General features: G+C 33.3%; 1 protein-coding gene across 3 annotated transcripts in view; it reads left to right on the forward strand.

Annotated features, from left to right (window-relative positions):
* Nucleotides 1-2,367: 2,367 nt before the first annotated feature.
* The window catches only part of gukh (NHS actin remodeling regulator GUK-holder), an 81,115-nt gene continuing 61,076 nt past the window's right edge, over nt 2,368-22,406 (forward strand). For all 3 annotated transcript variants that reach the window (XM_013316042.1, XM_013316050.1, XM_013316057.1), the window contains exon 1: nt 2,368-2,973. In XM_013316042.1, coding sequence (XP_013171496.1) covers nt 2,685-2,973 — 289 coding nt within the window. In that variant the 5' untranslated portion in view covers nt 2,368-2,684. The remainder of the gene's footprint in view (nt 2,974-22,406) is intronic.

Genomic DNA, 22,406 nt, shown 5'->3' on the forward strand with positions numbered 1-22,406 from the left:
CATTCTTTTATTATAGTAATTAATAATTAATTTATAATAGTAATTAATAATTATTTTATTGTCATTTTTATTTTTAATTTTTAGTTAACTCTTTGTATTTTGTTTTGTTCGATAAAAAGAATAATTTGTCTTTATATAATATATTGTTTAAGAAGGTACCATTGATACTGTTTATGTGACATGGAAGAGCGGGACTTCCAATCACAAGCACGTTATGGATGCTTCAATGGAAATCCCGGCACAAATGTTTGTATGTACCATTTTTGTTTAAGCAAATTTTTCATTTTCATTTTCATTGTCGAAAATTATTACATATCTTTTGACATTTAGAATGTTGTTAGATTTATCATTATAATCTTTATTAATAAATTAATCCATAGAAATAATTATTTATTATTGTAGATATATGTTAAAAAATACGTAGTTATAAATGTGTTTACCAATTGGTCGTTAATGTTATAGATATTAAGTATTTAAAAATTTAAAAATGAAAGCGTATAGTGAGGATTTTAGGTTAGAAAAAGTCAAGTTTTAAAAAATAAATTAGAAATTAAACGGAAATATTTTGGAAAATAATATTCATGAACATAACGTACCAAGCTCAAAGGATAAGAAAATCAGGACTTAGTCGCTTTGAGCACTGCACTGCCATCCCCCTGGAGAAGCTCATTGGCTTCATGAGAAAAAAGGATATGTCGAGAAACATTGATGTTGATAATATTGATAAAAATATTATTAAATATTGTAAGGAAAAAATCATTTTCATAAATATTTTCCAATCTATAAAGTTTAGCGTGAAAATACAGTTCACTCTTTGTTTACAATGACAAATTGTTTATTATAAATATTCGTTGACATAAATGTAACATTTTTGGAGTATTTTATTATGAAACAAAATACTGCCACTAGAATAAGTTTTAGGATATCAATATTATTGTAATACATATATGTAATCATGATATAATAGTAAATAAGTACATAACATAGCTTGACATTATGAATTTACGCTTCACTAATATTAGTCTATGTACCTATGTAACTTTTATTTACAGCTTAGAGTTGTATAATTTACCTATGAATTATTTATAACTTGTACATGAAAAACTTTTAAAAAAATAATGTAATTGATTTTCTAACATACTCCTTGTCGCTTTCTTGAGTATCTTTGTTACACAATTTAGTTTCTTTCATTCACATAAAATATTAAAAATCCATTGTATGCATTTATAGTAGTGTTAAAGAATGAATGTCCTGTTGTATGTAATAAATTAGATTTATAAGATAAATTAATGGTAAATTGCAAAATTGGCAAATGTGTTTTTAGTATATAAATGCAAGCTTTGTTATATGTATGAAATATAATAAACTATTATTTGTGCTAAAAATGATGTTTCATTTTACCTTATTGTTACATTTTTATTTTCAGTTACCTTTTGTTTGTGACCTTTTTATGGATTAAGGAGATAAAAATAGCATTTAGAATTTTAGAACAATACTATAGGGATCTTCAACCCTGGTCTAAGCCATTTAAAATGGCTAGTTGATATATTAGGGTTATGGGTGAAACGAACTGACTAGTTACTTCGCAAGTTTTACGTTTTTATTAAAAATATATTAAATTTAAATTTCACGTTATAGCAACTTAAGCATTAAAGTTTAAAAGCAAAACCGCCATATTTTGAATTACTAAACTATCAACACTTACCTTTTTGAACAAATAAAAATAACGCCATCTAGTAATAACACCTCTAACTAACAAAAAGTCAATTGCTGCATTGAATTTAATTGCAAGTCCAAGTAAAAATGTAGTCCTAGTTTAACAATCTGACCAAAGAGGGCGCTAAAATTTAATGCTGTTGTTATTGCCATATTAAATTGTTTTACATAAAAATAAGTAAAATTGCCTAAAAATTAAAAATCCGTGTGTACGGGTGTTACTAATCGATTTCTTATTAGTTACGATAAGGGACTTCACATTTAAATATTATGTAAATTTATCAAAAAAATTTAATTATTCTAAAATATATTTTATTATTATTTGTTGTACAAGCGTGTCATTAAACCTAATTAAAGCGTGTTTTGAGTAAAAGTCCTCGATTCAGTCTTTAAATTTTATGAGTTAAATTAGTTTTTATTTATTTTGGAGATCTGTTCAATTTTAAAATTTACAGCCACTATACGCCCTATCAGGCTTTTTATTTCAGTAAATTTATTTATTTAAATTTAATAAAATAAAACTATGAAAAAGAAATTAAATAATATTTTTACTATTTAATTAGGGGCAAATATAGAGTTATGGTAACACTACCAAACAACTACGCTTGCTCGTATCGTACGATTCGTCTCATTCATTTCATTCGGCCGGAAAAAGCGGTCTAGAGGTGATGTGTGTTGTATACGCCTCTTATGGCGGGATGTCGTAAATATGAAAAGTTTTCGTAAAACTTTTACATTACTTTTAAATGAACGAAAAGTGTCATCTTTTAACTGAAACTTAACAAATATTATATTTACAACTTGAAATACCACAGTTGAGTGAAAGTTCACCGGTCAGGATGTCGGTTAATTCAAAGTGGCGGTTACCTGACGTTTTTTGTGTTGTGTGTTGAATGGATGACGGAATTACGTTTAATTCGCAGCGCGGGAATGGGTGAATAAGTGATTCGTGCCTTAGGACTATCGAGATGCCGTTCGTGCAACGCGTGGTCGAGCCGAAGTTTCTGTCGCGGACCAGTTTGCGTGATGAAGATGGAAGGCCGAAGGTCACGGACGAAGAACTGCAGGCGGTTACGAACTGTACCCTGAGCAACGCGCTTCGACAGCTCGCATCACTAGTGCTTTTGGCGGAAGATATCTTTAGCGATCTCACATCTCAACTTCAAGAAATAACAGAACGCTCGAAAGTTGCGCGGGCGAAAATCGAAAAAATCAACGAAAGTGTAGAGAAGTATGACCCGAAGAAGGTACCAGTCCGTAAGTAAAGCTTTATTTCTTTAATAGCCATACATGCTTACGGTATATCGATAAAGTGGCAATGGAATTTACAAACATTTACGTTGTGAACTGGCGTTGGGCGTTGGGCCCTTTAAAACTTACGGTATGCTTATTAGCATAACACATTAGCTGACCTTGTCTTCTCTTTCACGTTGAACAAACTTTATCTTTTGATTATTTTTTCTCAGACGAATCAGACCTTTTTGTTTATTTACTGATTTTTTTTATTTATATTTACTATTTTACCGAATTTTGTAAGTTCTGTCTCGTTAGAAGCTAGTGGCAACAGTTACCTGTTATTTACCAGGTGATTTTATCTGTTTTACGATAGATTTTTCTAGATCGTATATTTAGTTGAACTGTGAATAACTTTATACGATAACCTAAACATACTTGCCTAATTATTTGTTTAATTAGATCAATAATAATGAAAATTGATGTCAGTCCAAACAAAATTCATGAATGAAACGAAACTAGGTGGACGTCGCAATTAATTTGATACTGTTATCTTCGTCTTGATAACTTCGCCTAAATAATGAACAATGCAGATTATACCAAACTTATTTATTGTAGCAATAATCATTGTACGTAATAAAATTTGTTAGAATTTTTTCTTTTCTTGTCTTTCCTAGAGATGGAGAGACAATTAATTGATATTGAAATATATTTTCCTTATTCATTCAAATAATACGACATAATATATTCATTTGTAATTAATTTAGCTTTATCTATTGTCCTATCTATGCAAGAGCTTATAAAAATAGTCGAATTTTACGCTATACCTATATAGCGGATTCCTATAGCAGTCTCTAAAATGACAACTTTAAAAAATAAATATTTTCTTCTTAACAAAATTTAGTCTCCACAAACCAACATTATTTTTTTAAATTGACCTTTTAATGCCAAGGAGCTTTTGATACAAGTTATTTAATTATTTAGTCAGAAATAAAAACAAAATCTTTTTTATATCAAGTACCTACGTGTATTGCGCCTTGGAATTCTGTCAAATTTTAAAACGAAAAAAAATATTTTAGTCTGTTTGTTATATTGCATATACAAACGAGATATTATGGTGTAAATAATATGGATACGATATATCACACGACGATAGACAGATAACACTTACAAAATCAAATAAAATTATTAATCTAAGACGAATTCACTCTACGCTTATGTACATACATCGTTTTTTACTCATGGCTTTTGTGTAATGTTAAATCTTACCTTTATCTAATCTCAACCAATCTAACTACACGAGAAATTGATAGCTTGTAGATATCGATTTTTACTTGTTTGTTTATCGATTATCACACGACTCGGGATGTCATCCGAGTACTGGTCATCAAGTCGATATGTTTACTGTTATAACGTGAACCGCAATGTGCCTTAAGCGCGCTATTATATTAATCTCGGTATAAAGAAGCGTCGGGGCTGGCTCATTGAATTAAACTCATTACATCCTCCTTGAATGTGCCGCCTTTACAAAAACATTCCCGGCTGATTCATTACAGAGCGTTATCTAAAAACCTGTTTGGGCGTTCGTTCGGACCCGCAATGGGAAAAAACATCCAGATTCCAATGCGGACCATAAAAACGTCTCGGCCCGAGATAATTTCAAGCGCGGCCGTGTCTCAAGCGTTCCAAACACCAAGTCCCATCCGCCCGATTTAGGGTTACCAACTCGAGCAAATAATAATGCTGTAAAACTTCAGGGCCTCCGCCACAAATTTTGTTAAACCTGAAAGACGAAAAAATGTAGGTCCGTAAATGGAGACATATAGGTATGTTATCTTAATAAAGGTTAATCAACTGCCAGTGTAGAAGTAAAGTCATCATTTCAAATCTTAGAAGTTTAGAAAATTTTGTACATTTAAAGTCTAAGTCTTTGTAACTTTTAAGAAAGTAAGGGATACGATGTTTGTCGGTAAATTATATATTTATATTGATTTTAAAAAAGTTTTGGCAACCCTGATATAATCTTTAAATACCTAAAACCCATGATTACAAAACTAATCTTTTAGTTTAAACTGTCCATTTAGAATTGTGCGTTAAAGGTCATCGTGACCGCAACATTCACTTGACTGATGACATTGTTTTTTATTTAAGATTATAATAAAAGTAATTATGTGATCAAAGACCTATTAGGGATAATTGCTTCAAAACAACCTCTCAGTTACCGTACTACCTAATCTTATATTGTATGAAAATTACTTTAAAAACTGTCACATCGTCCAACCGTCACACCGTCCCGATAGTTCTATGTATATAATCAGTAGCCATATTCAGAAGTCCAGTAGCAACAGTATTCTACAACACAATAAACTCTAAATCTGTTAGACATACAGAGTTGTTAGAGAGAGATGTTAGACATAACAGAGTTAGAGTTTAGTGTGTTGTAGAATCTTCTTCTTCTAGTGGCTCTTCAGTCTTGAAGGTTGGCCGCTAACTTGGAATATTTGGTTCTGTCAAGCGCTAGGCGACCTAATCCCCGTCCACTCCCTAATATTACGTTGTAAAATACAAAACACTTATTAATCTCATATCTAACTAATATTATAAATGCGAATATTTAGATAGTTAGATGGATGTTTGTTAGAAGGTATCTTCAGAACAGCTGTATGGAGAGATACGGAGATGTAGAACATAGTCTGGAACAACACAGACTACTCATTAAGATTATTTTTATAATAATTCCGGACGGAGTCCTGGGCGACAGCTAGTACATAATAAAAATGGTCTCACACTGAACGTGAGAAAATGCAGTCGGTTAGTTTAGTTTACATTGGTAGTTATGTATTGTGCTTTAGCGAAATCTGCATCGATATAAGGAGATATCAGTTCTCAGTTATTATGTAGCCGATTTATGATTCGTGTTATGTAATACACGATATATAAGGTAAATAAAGTCACCGCTTGAATTCTATCAATAAAGTTCGCCGAATCGACTCCGCAATACTCAATTGACCTCAATTATTGTCTCATGGATATACCGATGAATATTGGCGGGAAATGTCCTAAGTTTTTGATACTTTTTCCCGCCGAAAATGGTTTATCCTCAAAATGTAATTCTATCCGTCGGTTGTCATCAGTCAGTTTGAGAATATTTTATCAAAATTAACTTTAACTGTAAGCTGATCCATTGAGCATTTTTACATTTTCATTAAATTCTTGACCATATTAGGATGTTTAAGACGAAGAAATCTTTCTACCGTCTAAATTTATCGACCACTTAAAAGCACTTCAGATTATCAGTCCATAATAAATTCTAATTAAGCCATCGAACATTAAGATGCAATTAAATATTGTGATAAAATCTAATTAACCTGTCTTACAAACTAATGCTATAAAAAAATTAACATAAACACTAATAATTGCATACCCAAAACTCTGCATTAGTTTACGTAAGTATGCGATTGATGGACAACTACCAATAAACGTAAAAATCATTGTCTTTTTGTAAGGATAATAGAACGAAGGAAGGAAACGAGGATCACCATACGTATAAGTTGAAATACGGAACTAAAATAAACTTTTACTTAACGCCCATAATCCAGAAGATAATGTTGCAGTATTCATGACTTACTTGGCTTTCATTTTGAAATTCACTAAATACATACTAAATAACATAAATCATTATACCGAGTGGGATAAATGCTTGATGAATGGTGCATTATCAACAGGCCACAGACATGGAGTAAGTAGATATCGTTAATCCGATTTGCCGTCTGGCACGGACAGAACCTGTAGCTGTGAATTAGTAAGAAGGCAATTTGTACTTGTCTCAGTCGATTACGCAACACTACAGGGTCACTGACCGATTGTAGGCAGGTTATCAGTTTTCTTTGTGGCGAATAAATTGTATCATGACCTATTCAGATTTTTAATAGTAATATATTGGATGCCGTGATATATTTATTGCTATTGTAATGTTTGGTTAAGAACGAAATACATTTTTTAACAACACAAATACATGAGAAAAAATACACAGCACAGGTTTATAACAAGAATTAAAGGAAAAGTGTGGCAAAAGAAGCCAGCTCAGCGTATGACAGTCCCTGTGCTGGTTTTCAGTTGACTCCCTCAAATTTGATATATAAAAGAATTAAAGTTTGCTATTGCAGTGGTAATTGTAAAAAATAACGTATTAAATGTAAAAAAAAATCCATACTAAACGTGTGTATCGAAATACGTAATGTGTTTTCTCATCTCTGGATCTAAAAACAATAAGGCAATTATATTATGACAAACAATATAATTTTTATTAAAAACAAATTGTTCCTGAAAACGAATCAAGGTGTGACATTGAACAATGCCTGACTAAGCCAAAGGACAGTCACTTTGTTAGCGTTTAATGGCTCTACAAAGCACGGCCTCGGAAATGGGTCATTCTATGTAGCGAGAGGATGAGCCGCTTCGAATATTTATTACGATATTAAAATAGTTTCGGCGGTCACGCTTCGCATATTCCTGATGAGGAAACATAATAAACCTACCTGTGGTTATACATTGTTTTTTGATATATTTTATTTTAGCTTGGTTAGGCAATAAAGCCTTTTTCACTGGCAGTGGTCGCCAAATAATATTATAAAAATTAAAACTAACGAATCTAATTCTATGATTTACGTGTATTTTAAATTAATTAGTACAAGAATATATTTAAAATGCAAAAAAATACGTATTGTGATGCAAAGCTACTACGTGCAATAAATGGGTGCTTAGAATTAAACGAAGTTTGTGAATAACAAAGAATGCATAATTCCTTCAGACTTAGATTTCCCATAGCTATGTACCGGCGGGCTAGTCAAGGTCCGTTCAACTTTTAACAGCACTGCTGTCTTGTAAACCTATTATTATTTATGTTAGTAATAACTTTGTAGCGAGACTAACTTTACACGAGAATGGAATGCGATTTATTTTTGGTGTAACTTTTTAAACTTAACGATAACGTGTTAAAATTATATCAGAAACGGTGGTTATATCTTTCGCATATCTAGTATTTTTATAAACTTGCTTTAGCAATGATTGATATGCCAATTTTTATGTTTTAAAGTGTTGGCGACTGATCAGTACTTAGGTTGTTGTTTTTTTTTATATCATAAGGTGGCAAACGAGCGAGCGGCCACCTGAAATCGCTGAAATAGCGAAGTGACCGTTGCCCATAGACATACGCAATAGCATATGCGTTGCCTACCTTTAATCGACGGAGAAGAGGATGCACAGAAAGAAAATATTTTCTCTTCCCATGCATCCTCTCATCCAGAAAGTCCACTTCCACTTCAAAAAAAGAATCACATTATTGGTTATCATCGAGGCTTTTATAATAGAAACCGGTACATATCTGTCTCACTTTATTTTCTTATCTTTGTATCCGCAATAAAACAAGACAGCGGTATCTTTTAAAGTCTTCAAAAGCAGTAAGTCTCAAACTGTATTTATAATACAATAAATAATATTAAATGTGCTTAAATAATAATAGAGGATATGACTTTACTGGACATAAATCACTGCTCTTGTTTATATGGGGGAGAAAATTATAGGGCATGTTTCCGTAGCCCGCATCTTCCAGATTTATCTAAGATAGGCAGCGATAGGAGTACAGAAGTCTGGTATAAACTATTAGGTTTATTACCTACTGGGGATGTATTTATGCAATAATATTTAAATTGTAATATTGATTTAGGAACCTATTGTGCTATTTGTAATCGAAAAAAAAAATTGGAAGTCGTCAATGATACGTTGCTGGAAAAAAAATCATATAGCAAAATATTTCTGTAAAAATAAATTAAATACTTGACAGTTTTAAGGTGTACTTTTTATTTAAAATTAGTTAATATTATTTCCGGATTATAAATCTTTTTAACGGGCGATAAATAAGCAATTCTTGTCGTTCACAGGCAATATTTATTTAATACTGGCAGTCATCCTTTAAGCAACAGGTTCTATTCGATTTATAGCTTCAGTTCCATAAACAGAGGAAAGACATTTTATTAACTGATGATAGAAATATGACAGGATTTTTTACACTTTTGCATCCCAATAAAACATTCAATCGATGCATATTTCATTTGAAAATAATAACGAGTGTCTCTGTCTAACCATAAACAATTATTCAATTATGTTAAATAGATGAAAAAAAATAATAAAAAATGTTGTATGTATTAAAACACTATAGTACATTTTGTTTTTACTCGTACTGTATTACCAGTCAACTACATTGTCATAGATTCAATTATAATAAATTACGTTATATTGGATTACAATGAACGTCTGATAATACCCGTGAGATAGTACGTTTGACTTTACTATTTAAAGAGCGTCGGTAGTTCAGGGGTTAAAGTACTTGAATTGTAATCTGCAGTTCCTGGGTTCGAATCACGCCATGTACCAATTTGCTTTTGATTTTATCCGACATTCGTACAGTAAAGGAAAACATCGTGATGAAACCTCCATCGATATGTGTGAATTCAACCAACCCGCACTGGGCCAGCGTGGTTGACTATGGCCTAGTCACCACTAAGTTATGGTAGGCTCCGAGCCCCGCATTGGGGACGTATAGTGAGCTGATGACGATTTAAAGAGAATTACTAAAGCAAAAAGCGTAAACCTGTGGACATTAAAAATGAAACACGATCGTACCAAAAACAGCTGTAGTTGCAAATTATACTATGCGTCATCTTCGTAATATCAAAGTAACATGATGTGACAGAATCCTATTACAATAGACAGGTAGAACGGTGCTTGATGACGTTGAAAAATTGCCTTATTCGCCGCGTGGTCAATTCTAAATCCGTTATTATAAGGCGGGTAATTATCTACTAGATTTACCCGGCGACTCGGTGAATAACTGGGCCATCAGTAACTGCACTCGACTTTCACTGGCCGTGGCTCATCATAACAATGACTTTGCCGGTTACAGACCCTTATAGTGGATTTAAGCTGGATACCTAAATCTTTTATTTATATTCTGTCTAGGTATTACAATAAAAAATTAAAAAAAACTTTATTAAATATTTTTATGACCTTACTAATGTTTTAAATGGAAGTTTGTTAGCAGATATCCAGGAGGACCGCATGACGACGATCTCGATGATGTTTGACATAGATGTAAAAAATTATCTGGAAGAGCATATAGGTTACTAATTAAGCTTTTAACCCCGCGCGGACGGAGTCGCGGGCGACAGCTAACGTGCCATATATTGGCAACTTTAGTTTTAATAATTCTGTACGTATTATTACTAGTCTTGGGTAACATTTGAGTATTTGTTGAGTAATTAACGATCTAAAGAGGCGGTGAAGGGTGAAGCACTAATATTGTACAATGTTATTAATCAGAGCAAGTCATACATATACGTATATCTAATGCCGCAGAAGTCGGTGTCACCTTTCGTCCCCAATACCGCCTTTCCTCGCTTCGGTGTAGTTTTGCAAGCTATTGAATGACCACAGTCAATCCGTATTAAGCAAGTTAACGTCAGGTAATACGAGATACGCTGCTTAAATCTAACAGCTACGTACAAACGTATAACGCAACAGTATATAACTAAAATTATACTTTAGAATGTGACAGTAATATACAGCATGAATGGAGATTGATTGTCACTATTAACTTGGCATAATTTTTTTAAGTTTGAATTTGCCAATCCGAAAGCACTCTTGGAGATAGCAAAGTTCACCATTGAATTGCATTAAGGAGGACATCTTTGTAAAATATTTTTAAAAATAAATTATGCTGTCGGTATTTCAGAAGTTTAAATTGCGTTAGAGTTTTATTAGTGAACTCTACAAATAGAATAAGAGACAAAAACCGCACTTGAGATAGTCACCCTCTCGACTTATTGTGGGAACATTCAGACAATGGTGGAGATATTTTTTGCCCGAACATTTTCTTAGAACGAAATAGTTCAGGTAGTCAGAGTAGTAACAATGTCAACAAATTGCGGTATGAAATTGATGATAGATTTAACTATATAGCTGTCGCATGCGACGTCGTCCGCGCTAATTTAAAAAAAAAAAATCTTAAATTTCGTTAAGATCCGTTAAGCCGTTCCGGAGATACCTTCAGACAAACATCCATCAATCTATCTAAAAATTCGCATTTATATTAATAATAGTAAGACAAAAGTGACAAAGTTATAAAATTAGCAATACAAAAAATACATAAACTCACTTTTGCTTTGAAGGTTCGAAATATATTAGGAGACTAACTATTTTCATTAAAAAATAATTAAAACGAAAGCTTGAATTATGACAGTATCATATTAAAGAGTACAATATAAGATTTAATAAGGATCTCGGTACTAAATCACAAAGTCAGGCACGACTTATGAAGGAGAAACTGAAATTGATACGGGCAATGTGTGATCTTATGTCTGGGCACGGATTACTTTCTTAGAATACCATAAGAACGCCTTTAAGACCGGTAATTTATTTTATACTAGTTTACGCCCGCGACTCCGTCCGCGCAGAATTAAAAAAATAATCAGTTAACTAAGTGTTCTTTCAGACTATGTTCTACATATATCCAAATTAAAGCTTCAAACACCCATCCATCTAAACATTCGCATTTGTAATATTAGTAGGAAGATAGATAGATAATAATATTTAGATAAGAATAGTCTTAACTTAAACCTCTTGTCTTGTATTAACTTTTAAATTAATTACCCTTAACTTAGGGTAGGCTCCGAGTCCCTCGGTGGGGACGTGTAGTGAGCTGATGATGATGATGAAGAATAGTCTAAGATTAAGATTGGATAAACTACGGATGGACTACAAAATAAACTCTGGGATCATAGGTACTGTGAACATATTCAACCTACCAATGTTAAAACTTGGCAAAAATTGTAGTAAGCGATAATTTAGGACAATTATTTTAATGATGATTTTCTTATCAGATATTACATGCTACTAAGTGAATCGACATTAATCCTCTTATTCTGTGACATAATCTATAACGTTAATAAAAAACTAAGAATAGTTATAAGAAATTGTTTTAATAACATAATATGGTATAGAGAAATCAGTCCGACTTCTATCGGGCGTGCGTAGATCGTTATCAAACAAGTGGTTATTATGAGGAAAGAACACGGTTCGCTTATCAAGTGAGTGCGCAATACCGTGTAACTATAACGTTACTTTTAAATATACCAAGATTTCTTTCACCTGCCTATAAGTATACTAGTAAATAATTTATTTACGTCTGCTATTTATAGGTGAAACTTGCAAGGGTCTACTTTTTAATATGTATCAAGGGAAAATATTTATATGTAACTAATATTATAAATGCGAATGTTTGAATGTATAGATGGATGTTGGTTGGAATGTATGTATCTCCAGAAAGATTGCATGGATCTCATTTAAACTTGGCATAGATGTAGAAGTATAGTCTCGAAGGAAATATAGGTTACTAATTAACTTTTTTTCGAATTCCGCGCGGACAAATTCATTGGGGATAGCTAGTAAATTAATATGAAGGATAGTCTTCGTATTTGGACGTTGACCGTGATACTGTAACATTGTTCGCGTTAGCAAATTCCTTTGAGATGATCGCTGCATTGCCGGTGGTCCGTGATGAATAGATAAAGGCGATGCTTTGGTGCGCCGCATCTAGACTAACTCACGTCTGGAGTTGAACGTGTAAATGGCACAACGGAAATAGACATTCAATGCGATCCAAACGATTCAGCATAACTTTGCTTTACAAATGACGAATAAATACTCAATAGACGGATGTTATTTTAGGTCATTTAACTGAAGAACTGTTCTTCTTTAACGTAACTTATCGATCTTATTGACTGAAGATATAGGAAGTTAATTTACATATCACAAAATAGGGATAGTGCTGAATTTTGGTCAAAATTAAATTAAAAAACAGAGCTATTTTTGTTTCTTTTTTACCGCAGTTCAATACTTTTCGGCGTCTAGATGCTTTCTAGCCTGCAAAAGTTGTACTTTGTATAAACAAACTAGACACATTCCTTGAATTCGGACAAGTTCGTGCGGCGAGTCTGGTTCGGTAGACGTGTATATATAATTAGCGTGGGCTGGTAAAGGTCATTGTCACAGCTTCACTGCATAGAAAGGATTCACATCTTTAAATAGACGTATACATCCATTGTTCTAAGCCTTTCATTAACATCGAGTCTGTCACTTGCCCACTTTTGTTATGGCAGCGATGTTATTATTCAACTATTTTAAACAGCTATATGTAGCAACTATCTTAGTAATAAGAAATAATTATAACTAAAGGATACCGTGACTAGAATTTAGAATGCGTTGCTAAGCTGCATAGGATTTTTTTTATAAGATAGCGGGGTAAACGAACGGCGGGAACACCAAGATGTTCAACGATTCCTGGACATCGGCAACTCTCGAGGGTCTGCATATGCTTTCCCGGCTTTTGAGGATGTCTGAATCTAAAGTAGTGATATTTACTATTTGTCTAAATACTTGTAATATTAAGCGAGAAATAAAGATTACCTATTAAGCAACCGTAAGAACTATTTTATAAATGATGTTGTAAGTGAGAGATACAGAAGTTAATAAATCAAAACTAAAAAAAATTATTAAATAAATTTAATAAATGGATAAACTACTATAACTGTTTACGGTAACTAAGTTGCATAACATTGTCAATTTCAAAACATGAACTTGAAATGCCTCGTGCTTATGCGTAGGAGGTCTCACTCGTCAATACATAACTTACGTATCACTTAATGTAATGTAAGTTGGGTGACTTAATATGAACTTGACTTATTGAATATATTAGGTTTATTTCACTATAGTCAATTTATATTTAAGTTTCTTATATTTATTCTTACTTCCTGCTTATATTATGAATGCGAATGTATGGATGGATGGGTGGATGTTTATTAAAAGGTTTTTCCAGAACCGCTGCATGTCTTTTGCTAAAATTTGGAATAGGTGTATAACCTAGCCTGGAAAAACACATAGGATACTAGTTTTTTTTTTTAATTCCTCGCGGAAGAAGTCGCGGGCGACAGCTAGTAAAACAATAATATTTAAAATACCTTAACACAACATAATTTTATTTTACCAACTATTTGTTCATGTGCCGAGGTTATAAGACCTTAACAACAGTGGGTTAATGAAAATGATCGGTAGATATCATGGGGTGTAAGTAATTGCGCGCAGTAGGGGTTGATGACGTAATAAGTCAGACGAATCCGCGGCAATACACTAACACACCCCTTTTGTTATACCCACATGGCGCAATTGCCAATTTACTGCTTCTTGTGCGAATTTAACGTTAGTTAATAAAATAAATGACGTAATAAAATCTTAATTTAGTATAGATTTTACGGAATTATATAAAATGCCAACGGGTACTTATTAACTACGATGCCTTACAAACTTAATAATATTTTATAATAGTCTGTAGTAAATTAAAATTTTAACAGTGGTATAGCCCGCTTTAACATCTTCGCACGAATCGGCCCGGCTCGCCCGGTGAAATACCACGACCACACGGAAGACAGGCGTGAAGTGGAAGCAATTCTGCGTTTCGTCTGATGAGTGTGCTTCCCGGAAGCCTAATTTAGTCCTCTTTCCCTTGTTGCGTATGTCTATGGGCAACGGTCACTTCGCTATTTCAGCGATTTCGGGTGGCCGATTGCTCGTTTGCCACCTTTTAATATAAAAAAAAATCTGATCAGATTCTAGATTCCCAATTAATTTTATTAGGTGTTTAAGTTTTTTTTCGTCTCGTATGTTTCAAAAACTTATAACGATGACTTGTAAAAGTTGTTTCAACGTCTGATTAAATTGCAAAAAATAAATTACTATTTTTAATGACATCTGAATATGTCTATTGTATTTTTTCGTATTGAGAACAATGCTGTCAAGTCTGAACTCAATAGACTAGCTTACTGCAGAAATACATTGTTTTTTAATGTCGACACTTTTGTAAATCGTTTTAAAAAAAAATAAAAACAATCACTCGCTGTTACATGTCTTACAACAGTGTAATTTCACAGTAGTTCACAGAATACATCATATGGTTATAAATTACTAGTTGTCTACCGTCACTCCGTCCGCGCGGAATTAAAAAAAAAAATCAGTAACCTATATGTTTCCAGACTATGTTCTACATCTGTGCTAAATTTCATCAAGATCTTTTGCGCTGTTCCGGAGATACCTTCAAACATCCATCCATCTGAACTTTCGCATTTATAATATTAGTATTATTAGCTATTAATTCCTCCGCAGTTCTTGCTTCAATACATTTCATACATTGTAGTCTACTATATACGTGTATAAGCACAAAGTGTATTCCAATAATTCCATCGTTAGCAATTCAGTGACCGCTAACTTAAGGTAATTCGAGAGTAGCGTACGCAATTATGTAAAGGATGTAAGAATGCTAGCGACCCTAATAGCCTCCATTACCTGCCTTATCCCGTTAATTGACGGACGAAAACTTCGACAAAAATTATTATTAAACATATGTGATCTTTCGTAAATTTAGGCAATTTTACAGACCGCAATATTTTTAATATCATGTTCAATATATTTTAAGAAATAAAAAGTAAATTGAAGATGTAAATAAAATAAAGTTTTTAATCATAACCAAACGCACAATATTCGGTGTTCCCGCTGCTCGTTTGTTCCCTTCTGTTATAAAAAAATTCTGTTACTATTCTTATGTTTACAATTTTAAAGTAATAAATGTTTTTAATAATATAACAACGTCTTGTTAGAGTGCTAGTATAATGCATTTGATAAAATGCCAACTCGTCTTTATTCACTTGTTATTAACAATGTATATAATGTCTGGTACAAAGTACATTTGCATTATCGTATAAGTAAATTTACATTGACAGCAGATTTATTAAAATACACCTTATTCTTAGATTAAATCAGCACTTAGTAACGGACAATATTACGTTTAACTTATAGAAAAAAGCATATAGAATAAATAATTAATTATATAGTAATGTGTTGCAATATTTTGTGTACTCGAGTAAAAATCGATGTTTTAAAAGTTTCTAATAGAGAACGTGGACAAGTTAATATTACCCCGAAGCCAAATAAAAAGTGGGGTGAGACGACAGCTGATCGGAAGTAACGCCCTTTGTTCGTCCACCGCACTGTCGCTTCAGGAAGGAAGGAAGAGGGGAGATTATTGGAACCCAACCCGCTTACTGTAAATACATCAAGCGTCTACTTAGAATTGTGATCACCTCTGTGTACACTTAATACTTTCTTAAGTACTTCGATAAGTACTTTTGAATTTACCTTATTTTACCGTATCGTTTGAATATTTTATCGTTATTAATGCCGAGCTCAGAATCTTCAAATAGTCATTAATTTTGTTTTAGCGTAGATATAGTAATCATAAAAATATATAAAGTTTAAAGGTCATTGAACGAGAAAATAAATAAATATTCCATCGATTTTAACTTTACAAGTAACTTGTTTAAGTGAATTGGACAATTGCATCATGAAATCACAATTCAACTGTTCAAAAGAACTTATCATACTGACTTCGCAGAAAGCTATTCAATGTAAAACAGTTTTATGGACTTGCGATATACATAACCATATGTTGTCCTGATACGTGTTTTATTTTGGATCGTGGTTACGAAATTTTATCGGCTGGTCCCCATTGTCCCGTATGAAATATTTTTTATGTCGTATAAACGCACGAGTTCCATTATTGAAATACGTTTGCCTGTACAATCGTTCGCAGCGGCGCGCGCGCAACGATTGTTCGAGATACGCGGGAGGTTATTCAGAAATTTGGCTTTTGTTACGCACAATACACGAAGTACCACGTCATATGTCCACCTTGTCGATCTTTTTAAAACTATAATTAATTATTTCCTGACACACCCGAAGTGTTTCCGCTCACAAGTCCATCCTATTGTAAACGAATCGTAAAATTCTCATTCAGTCAAGTTTCATGAGTCTGTCGAAACCTTTGCATATCATGGAATAATAAAACCTTTTGACCATTTCACTTACGGCTGTAAAAAGCTACTAAAACGATACAATAAGGATTCCACAGAAAGCCGTTTTTACGTTTATACCTATTTAAATGTAAGAAGTAAAGTTTAAGTTAGAATGAAGACATGGGCGTCATGGTATGGAACTTACATAATTTTTATATCACTCGAAAAAACCTATATTATTAACTTTCTATAGATATGATGCATAAGGACGCTGATTGCGTCACACCAAACTGTTTTTTATTTTAACTATAGAAGACCTACGTCGTCTGTTTTAGATATTAATACGTTTTAAAGTAGATAGCAATAAAACACGAGTAGTCATTTCATTGGTTTCAAGGAACTTGGAGTGCCTTCCGTATAAGTTTGTGGTTGAGATGCAATAAACTATTTGCGGAAGCCGCAGAACTGAACTCTTAGCTCTGTGCGCGAGCGGCGCCTCGTCCTCTGTCGATACTCCCTTCTTACTAATAATAAAAACGTGAGTGTTTGGATGTATGTTATAAGGTATCACCGGAACGTAGTCTAGAACACATACGCTACTAATTATTTTTTTAATTTAATTCTCCGCGGATAGTGTCGCGGGTGGAAGCTAGTGTTATAAAAATATAGACAGTGTGAAATATACGTTTTCCTAGTAGGTACTAAAAGTTCCTAATGGGGAAATAATTCCGGTCAATATTAATAAAATTTATTCAGTTATTTAAATGGACATTTTAAAGGTGCAAACTATAGGATGTAGGATGAAAAGCTACAGTTTACTCTCTTATGTAAATGACAGATATTAAGTTAATAAAAAAATTAAACATGTGTACTAAATCAGATGGAAGCAATCTATCTAATGGGGCGCACCGGATGAGTGACGTAGACGACACGGGAACGCGATTCTATTACGTACGACTTAAGGATATCGGACGTACATATGTCGACTTATACACCACGGTGATTTATAAGTATAAAAAGATCAACATTAATAACACTTGTGGTATCAAATCACGATATTTCTTTTTACTTTTATTATCCGTCCGACTTTTATGAAGTCTCAAGAAATAAAAATGTCTATTGCCGGAAGTCGTAATTTGCGTCATTATTTTTTACGTAAAATTAATGGGGGATGCCTTCCGTTTTTAGGTTTAATGGTACTTATAAAGTTATTTCATAGAAATTGTTAAGGTAATTGGTAGGTATATTTTGTTGCAATCCATCATCAATCATTTTGTTTGTGTCCAATCGACTAAAAAGACGCAAATGCGTTATCCATTATGATTTGCAATAGCAAAACAAGCAATGCCTTCATAACCTTTTTAAATAAAGAAGCATGATTCGAGCATGTCACTTAATATCACCCGACATAAAGACATCCAAGTGCGGTCAACGACCTCGTAAACTTGTAGCGATTTTGATGGAGCGTTTCGGTTATCCAGAAACTTTCATATTCTGCATAGCGATAAAACTCATTAGCGATACGGGGAGAGGCGAGTCGGCGGCGGTCAAACCTGCTTCCTCGTCAGTCCACCACAAGTTCACGCATATCGTAATATCCCGCTGTCGTAAACACGCCATGGAAACAGGTTAAAAATTACTCACTTAACAGCTTTTATGATAACTAGTCCACGAAAAACATGCATTTTAATATTTTTCTCTAAAGCAATATGTACTATGCACTTACCGTTATAGTATTTAGTAATTTATCAGCAATTTCAACTTTAAATACTTTATGCATACGCGGAAACAAAACGAAATACTTCGTCACCAGTATTCGTCCTGTGTGAATCAAAACACGGTTTGACATCGACTGGCTTTATTTATGTACCGCGGTTTAAAAATAAATTATTGTTTTCCTTTGCGGGTACATAGTACTTTTGATGATTATCCAAAATTCTATATTCGTAGTTTTGAAAGTAAAATTTCCTGCCTCCTATGTTCCAATTTACGACTACATGAAATTAAATTCATTTCGTAAATTAAATTGGTTGTGATATAAATCTCATCTAAAGCACGACTATTTAAACGTCTGACAGCGGCAGCGCGAGGCTACGTGAAGTACGAAACATTGTTCAGTTCGCAGCACGTCTTCTGAAGGCGAAACAATTGAATTGAAAATTTTCTATTAACTTCATTATCGAGCATGACTCGCCGTCTCTGGATTGTGGATCATTCGTGATAGATAGAAATCATTCTAGAATTTATGCAAGATGCTTCATACAAGCTATTATTTCGACACAATTATAATGTCTGTGGACGACGCAATAGCTATTATACAAAGCTTATGCCGTTCCAAAGGTCAGTTTCCACATTAAAAATATAAATGAATAAAAAACATTAGTTCAAAACATGACATTCTTTGTAAAACAAAACAATTTTTTTTATTATAACATGCGATTTTAAATTTTCCCTACATGCGTGTTTCCTTGTAGAGATGAGTCAGCTCGGTATAAACACATTTCGTTTACGAATTATAGGTAAATGCATAGTTTCCATAAGTGCTTTAACGTAATGGACGCCCTAACCATATCATGCGTATTCTATTACACTTTTAGATTCGAGTGCTGAATATATGCAGACATACGAGTATATTTGTAATGAGTACATTAAGATATGTTAAACTAATGAAATTATCAAACTAAAATGTCTTCTATAATTAAGTACTTCGTAAATTTGTAATTGTGGAACAATCTCTAGTTTTGTCCGTGAAAAATGACAATCGTAATTTCCTTCCGTCATTTATTCGGACCCCTTAGTCTCTTTCGATTCGCTAGTCTGATAGATCCGTATAACATTCTTGATTAAGATCAGTTAATAAACCTCATAAAAATAATATTTGCCATAAATTTTATTATCTTTAATAATTTTTCCGTTTAAGCTCATGCTGATAATAATCTTAAAGTGAAATACTGTAACAATTAACTTTATAACGTCATTTTAATGTTAATTTGCTGTTTAATTCCAGACATTACGAATTATTGTCAGACTTAATAAAATTCGCTTTCTTTACGTTGTCATAAAAATGTACAAAACGAATTGAAATTTCATTATGCTACAAAGTATATTGGTTGTAAAATGCTGCCTCAATTTCTGTCCATTTTTGAGTCGTGCTGTGCAAATCGCGAAGCGGCATTTTAAACGACGTTTAAAAAGATAAGCGCGTTCAACGTTTGCACGCTATAAAATGACAGACTAAAATTTAACACACCATTAAACAATGTCCTTTTAGTATGACATGCTACCATTGTCGTTGCTATGGTAACTATGGTAAACACGTCTATTTCTAACGCTTATCAGTAACAACCAAACATTATTGCATGCTCATTTAACAAAGACATGCTCATGAAATAAGAAATTCATGTAAACATGATGATAATGCTTTATCAATAAATCATAGCTTTACCGCCATTAAGTTCAAATTCTGGTGATTTAAGTTGAACGCAGTGGCGTGTCGCGGTGAACGAACCTTGGCGGAGCGTACCTTGCTTACTGGTTTCGGCAGACGATTTCATACTCGACTGCATATTGACCGTTTATGGGCGTGAAACTTCGCCCGGTCCATTCACTAAAAACTGACGTCTCTCAAATTCTCAAGCTATAAACAAGACGATTCTCCGAATGTTATTGTTGCATATGAATCCTTATTGCATAACACGTATTATAAGTTATTTTATAGCCAATTCTGGCTTTGCTTTCCAATGCAAAATCTTTGTACTTATAAATGTAGCTTTTATTATATTAAAACGCATTCGTCGTCTAAAATATCGATTTACAATGTACAGATAAATCGTAGTATCTTATCATCGAAGCATTCACATTCGATAAACACTTTAAAACGCCGGTGTTAATCCTTGTTACTGCTAGCAGCTGCTATTCTAACAATCAGTGCAGCTTACCGAATTATTAAAAGCCGTAAAACGAGTTCTGGTTGAAGGGTGAGCCACCCCATTGTGGGTATACGTATCTAAAAACTTTCCTCTTTTTATTATTCGAAGCAGGCGAGGTATATTCACTCCGTCGATTTTTATCTGTGCATTTTTAAAAAGATTACTGTATAGTACTTCTATAAATAACATGATAGATAAATGCACGGTATTGGATGTAGATTATATGTGTAATTGTTTTTGAAGTCTGTTCTGAAGTAGATGTAACTATGCGTAGATTAACATGCACTTTAATTCTTTATACAGTCTGCATAATCCGTATAGCGGTACCTGATATTTTTCTTTTATTTTGTCGTGTGTTGCAATGTTTTACGCTAAGCCCACTAAGCATAGCCGACCGTTAGTCGCCCACCTGCGGTAACCCGTCGCCCACTGAACCGAGAGCGACATACGACAGGCACGTGCATCGATGCTAACCTAACATTCTTATTGCTTAGAAAACCAATTAGACAAAGAATCACTCGAGCCAATTTGTTCGGGATTTTATATTTATTTCTGCGCGCTAGAGTATGGTAATATATTTGATACATTGTAATGGTTAAAATAAAATACAATAGATGCTGTACAAAGCTTAACTTCCCTCCAAAAATATACAAATAAAAGAATTAATGGCCATTTGGGGTTCATGGATTTTAAGTAAAAAAATAAACTCTTATAGCCAATACTAAAGAAGACAATTTTAAGCAAATACAAATCGAATATATTCTCACGTTCCATATTTAAAAACTTGAGACACTTTCTGAATTCAAACCAATAACTAGTACTGGATAAAGATATTGCCGAATAATTTTGTTATTAAATTGATTAGTTCAAAGGAAACGGCTAATGGATTTAATCAAACACTTATCTAGACAGGAAGAGAAATTAACCACCATCATCCACACAAGGTAATAACGTAGTCAACGTATACTTTCTACACGAAACTTAAATATGTAAACACGTGTAAATCAAATATTTGTGGAACGCGCCAGCACCAATGCAACGCAATGCGTCGATTTATTATCGTAATTCAAACAGCATGGGAGATAAACAGGGTAGCCATGTGTACGCGCTTTCTTAGATTCCTTACAACACTGGTTACAATCAAAGTCCGTCACTTTGATCCCGATAATCTCTGGCATAATTGGGTTAAAACTACTAAGGTTTTGTTAGTGGTAAAGTTAACAGCTGGTTAAAGATAAAATGGGCCAAGTGGCGCAATTAATGCATGCCTAAACTCCTCCCCATCTGATTCACAAAACAAAATTTTTGGTTTCAACCATTTTTGACTCAAGCTAGCTTAATCATAAATATAAAAAATTTCTACCAATAAAATTATAACTAAAATTATCCAAAAGTTGAGTAAAAAATGATTCCAGAACAAATGGTAACTCTATCGATAATTGATATGAAATCGTGACGAGCGATCGCTTTACGACGTAGACACCCGATAGCCTGACACCCTGGCTAGCCACTGGCCACTGGCGCAGTTTGTAATAATACATTACATCCAGCTAGTCGCCTTCGACACAGTTCT

This window comes from Papilio xuthus, unplaced genomic scaffold (genome assembly GCF_000836235.2).
Source record: "Papilio xuthus unplaced genomic scaffold, Pxut_1.1 DF829129.1, whole genome shotgun sequence".
Taxonomy (NCBI): domain Eukaryota; kingdom Metazoa; phylum Arthropoda; class Insecta; order Lepidoptera; family Papilionidae; genus Papilio; species Papilio xuthus.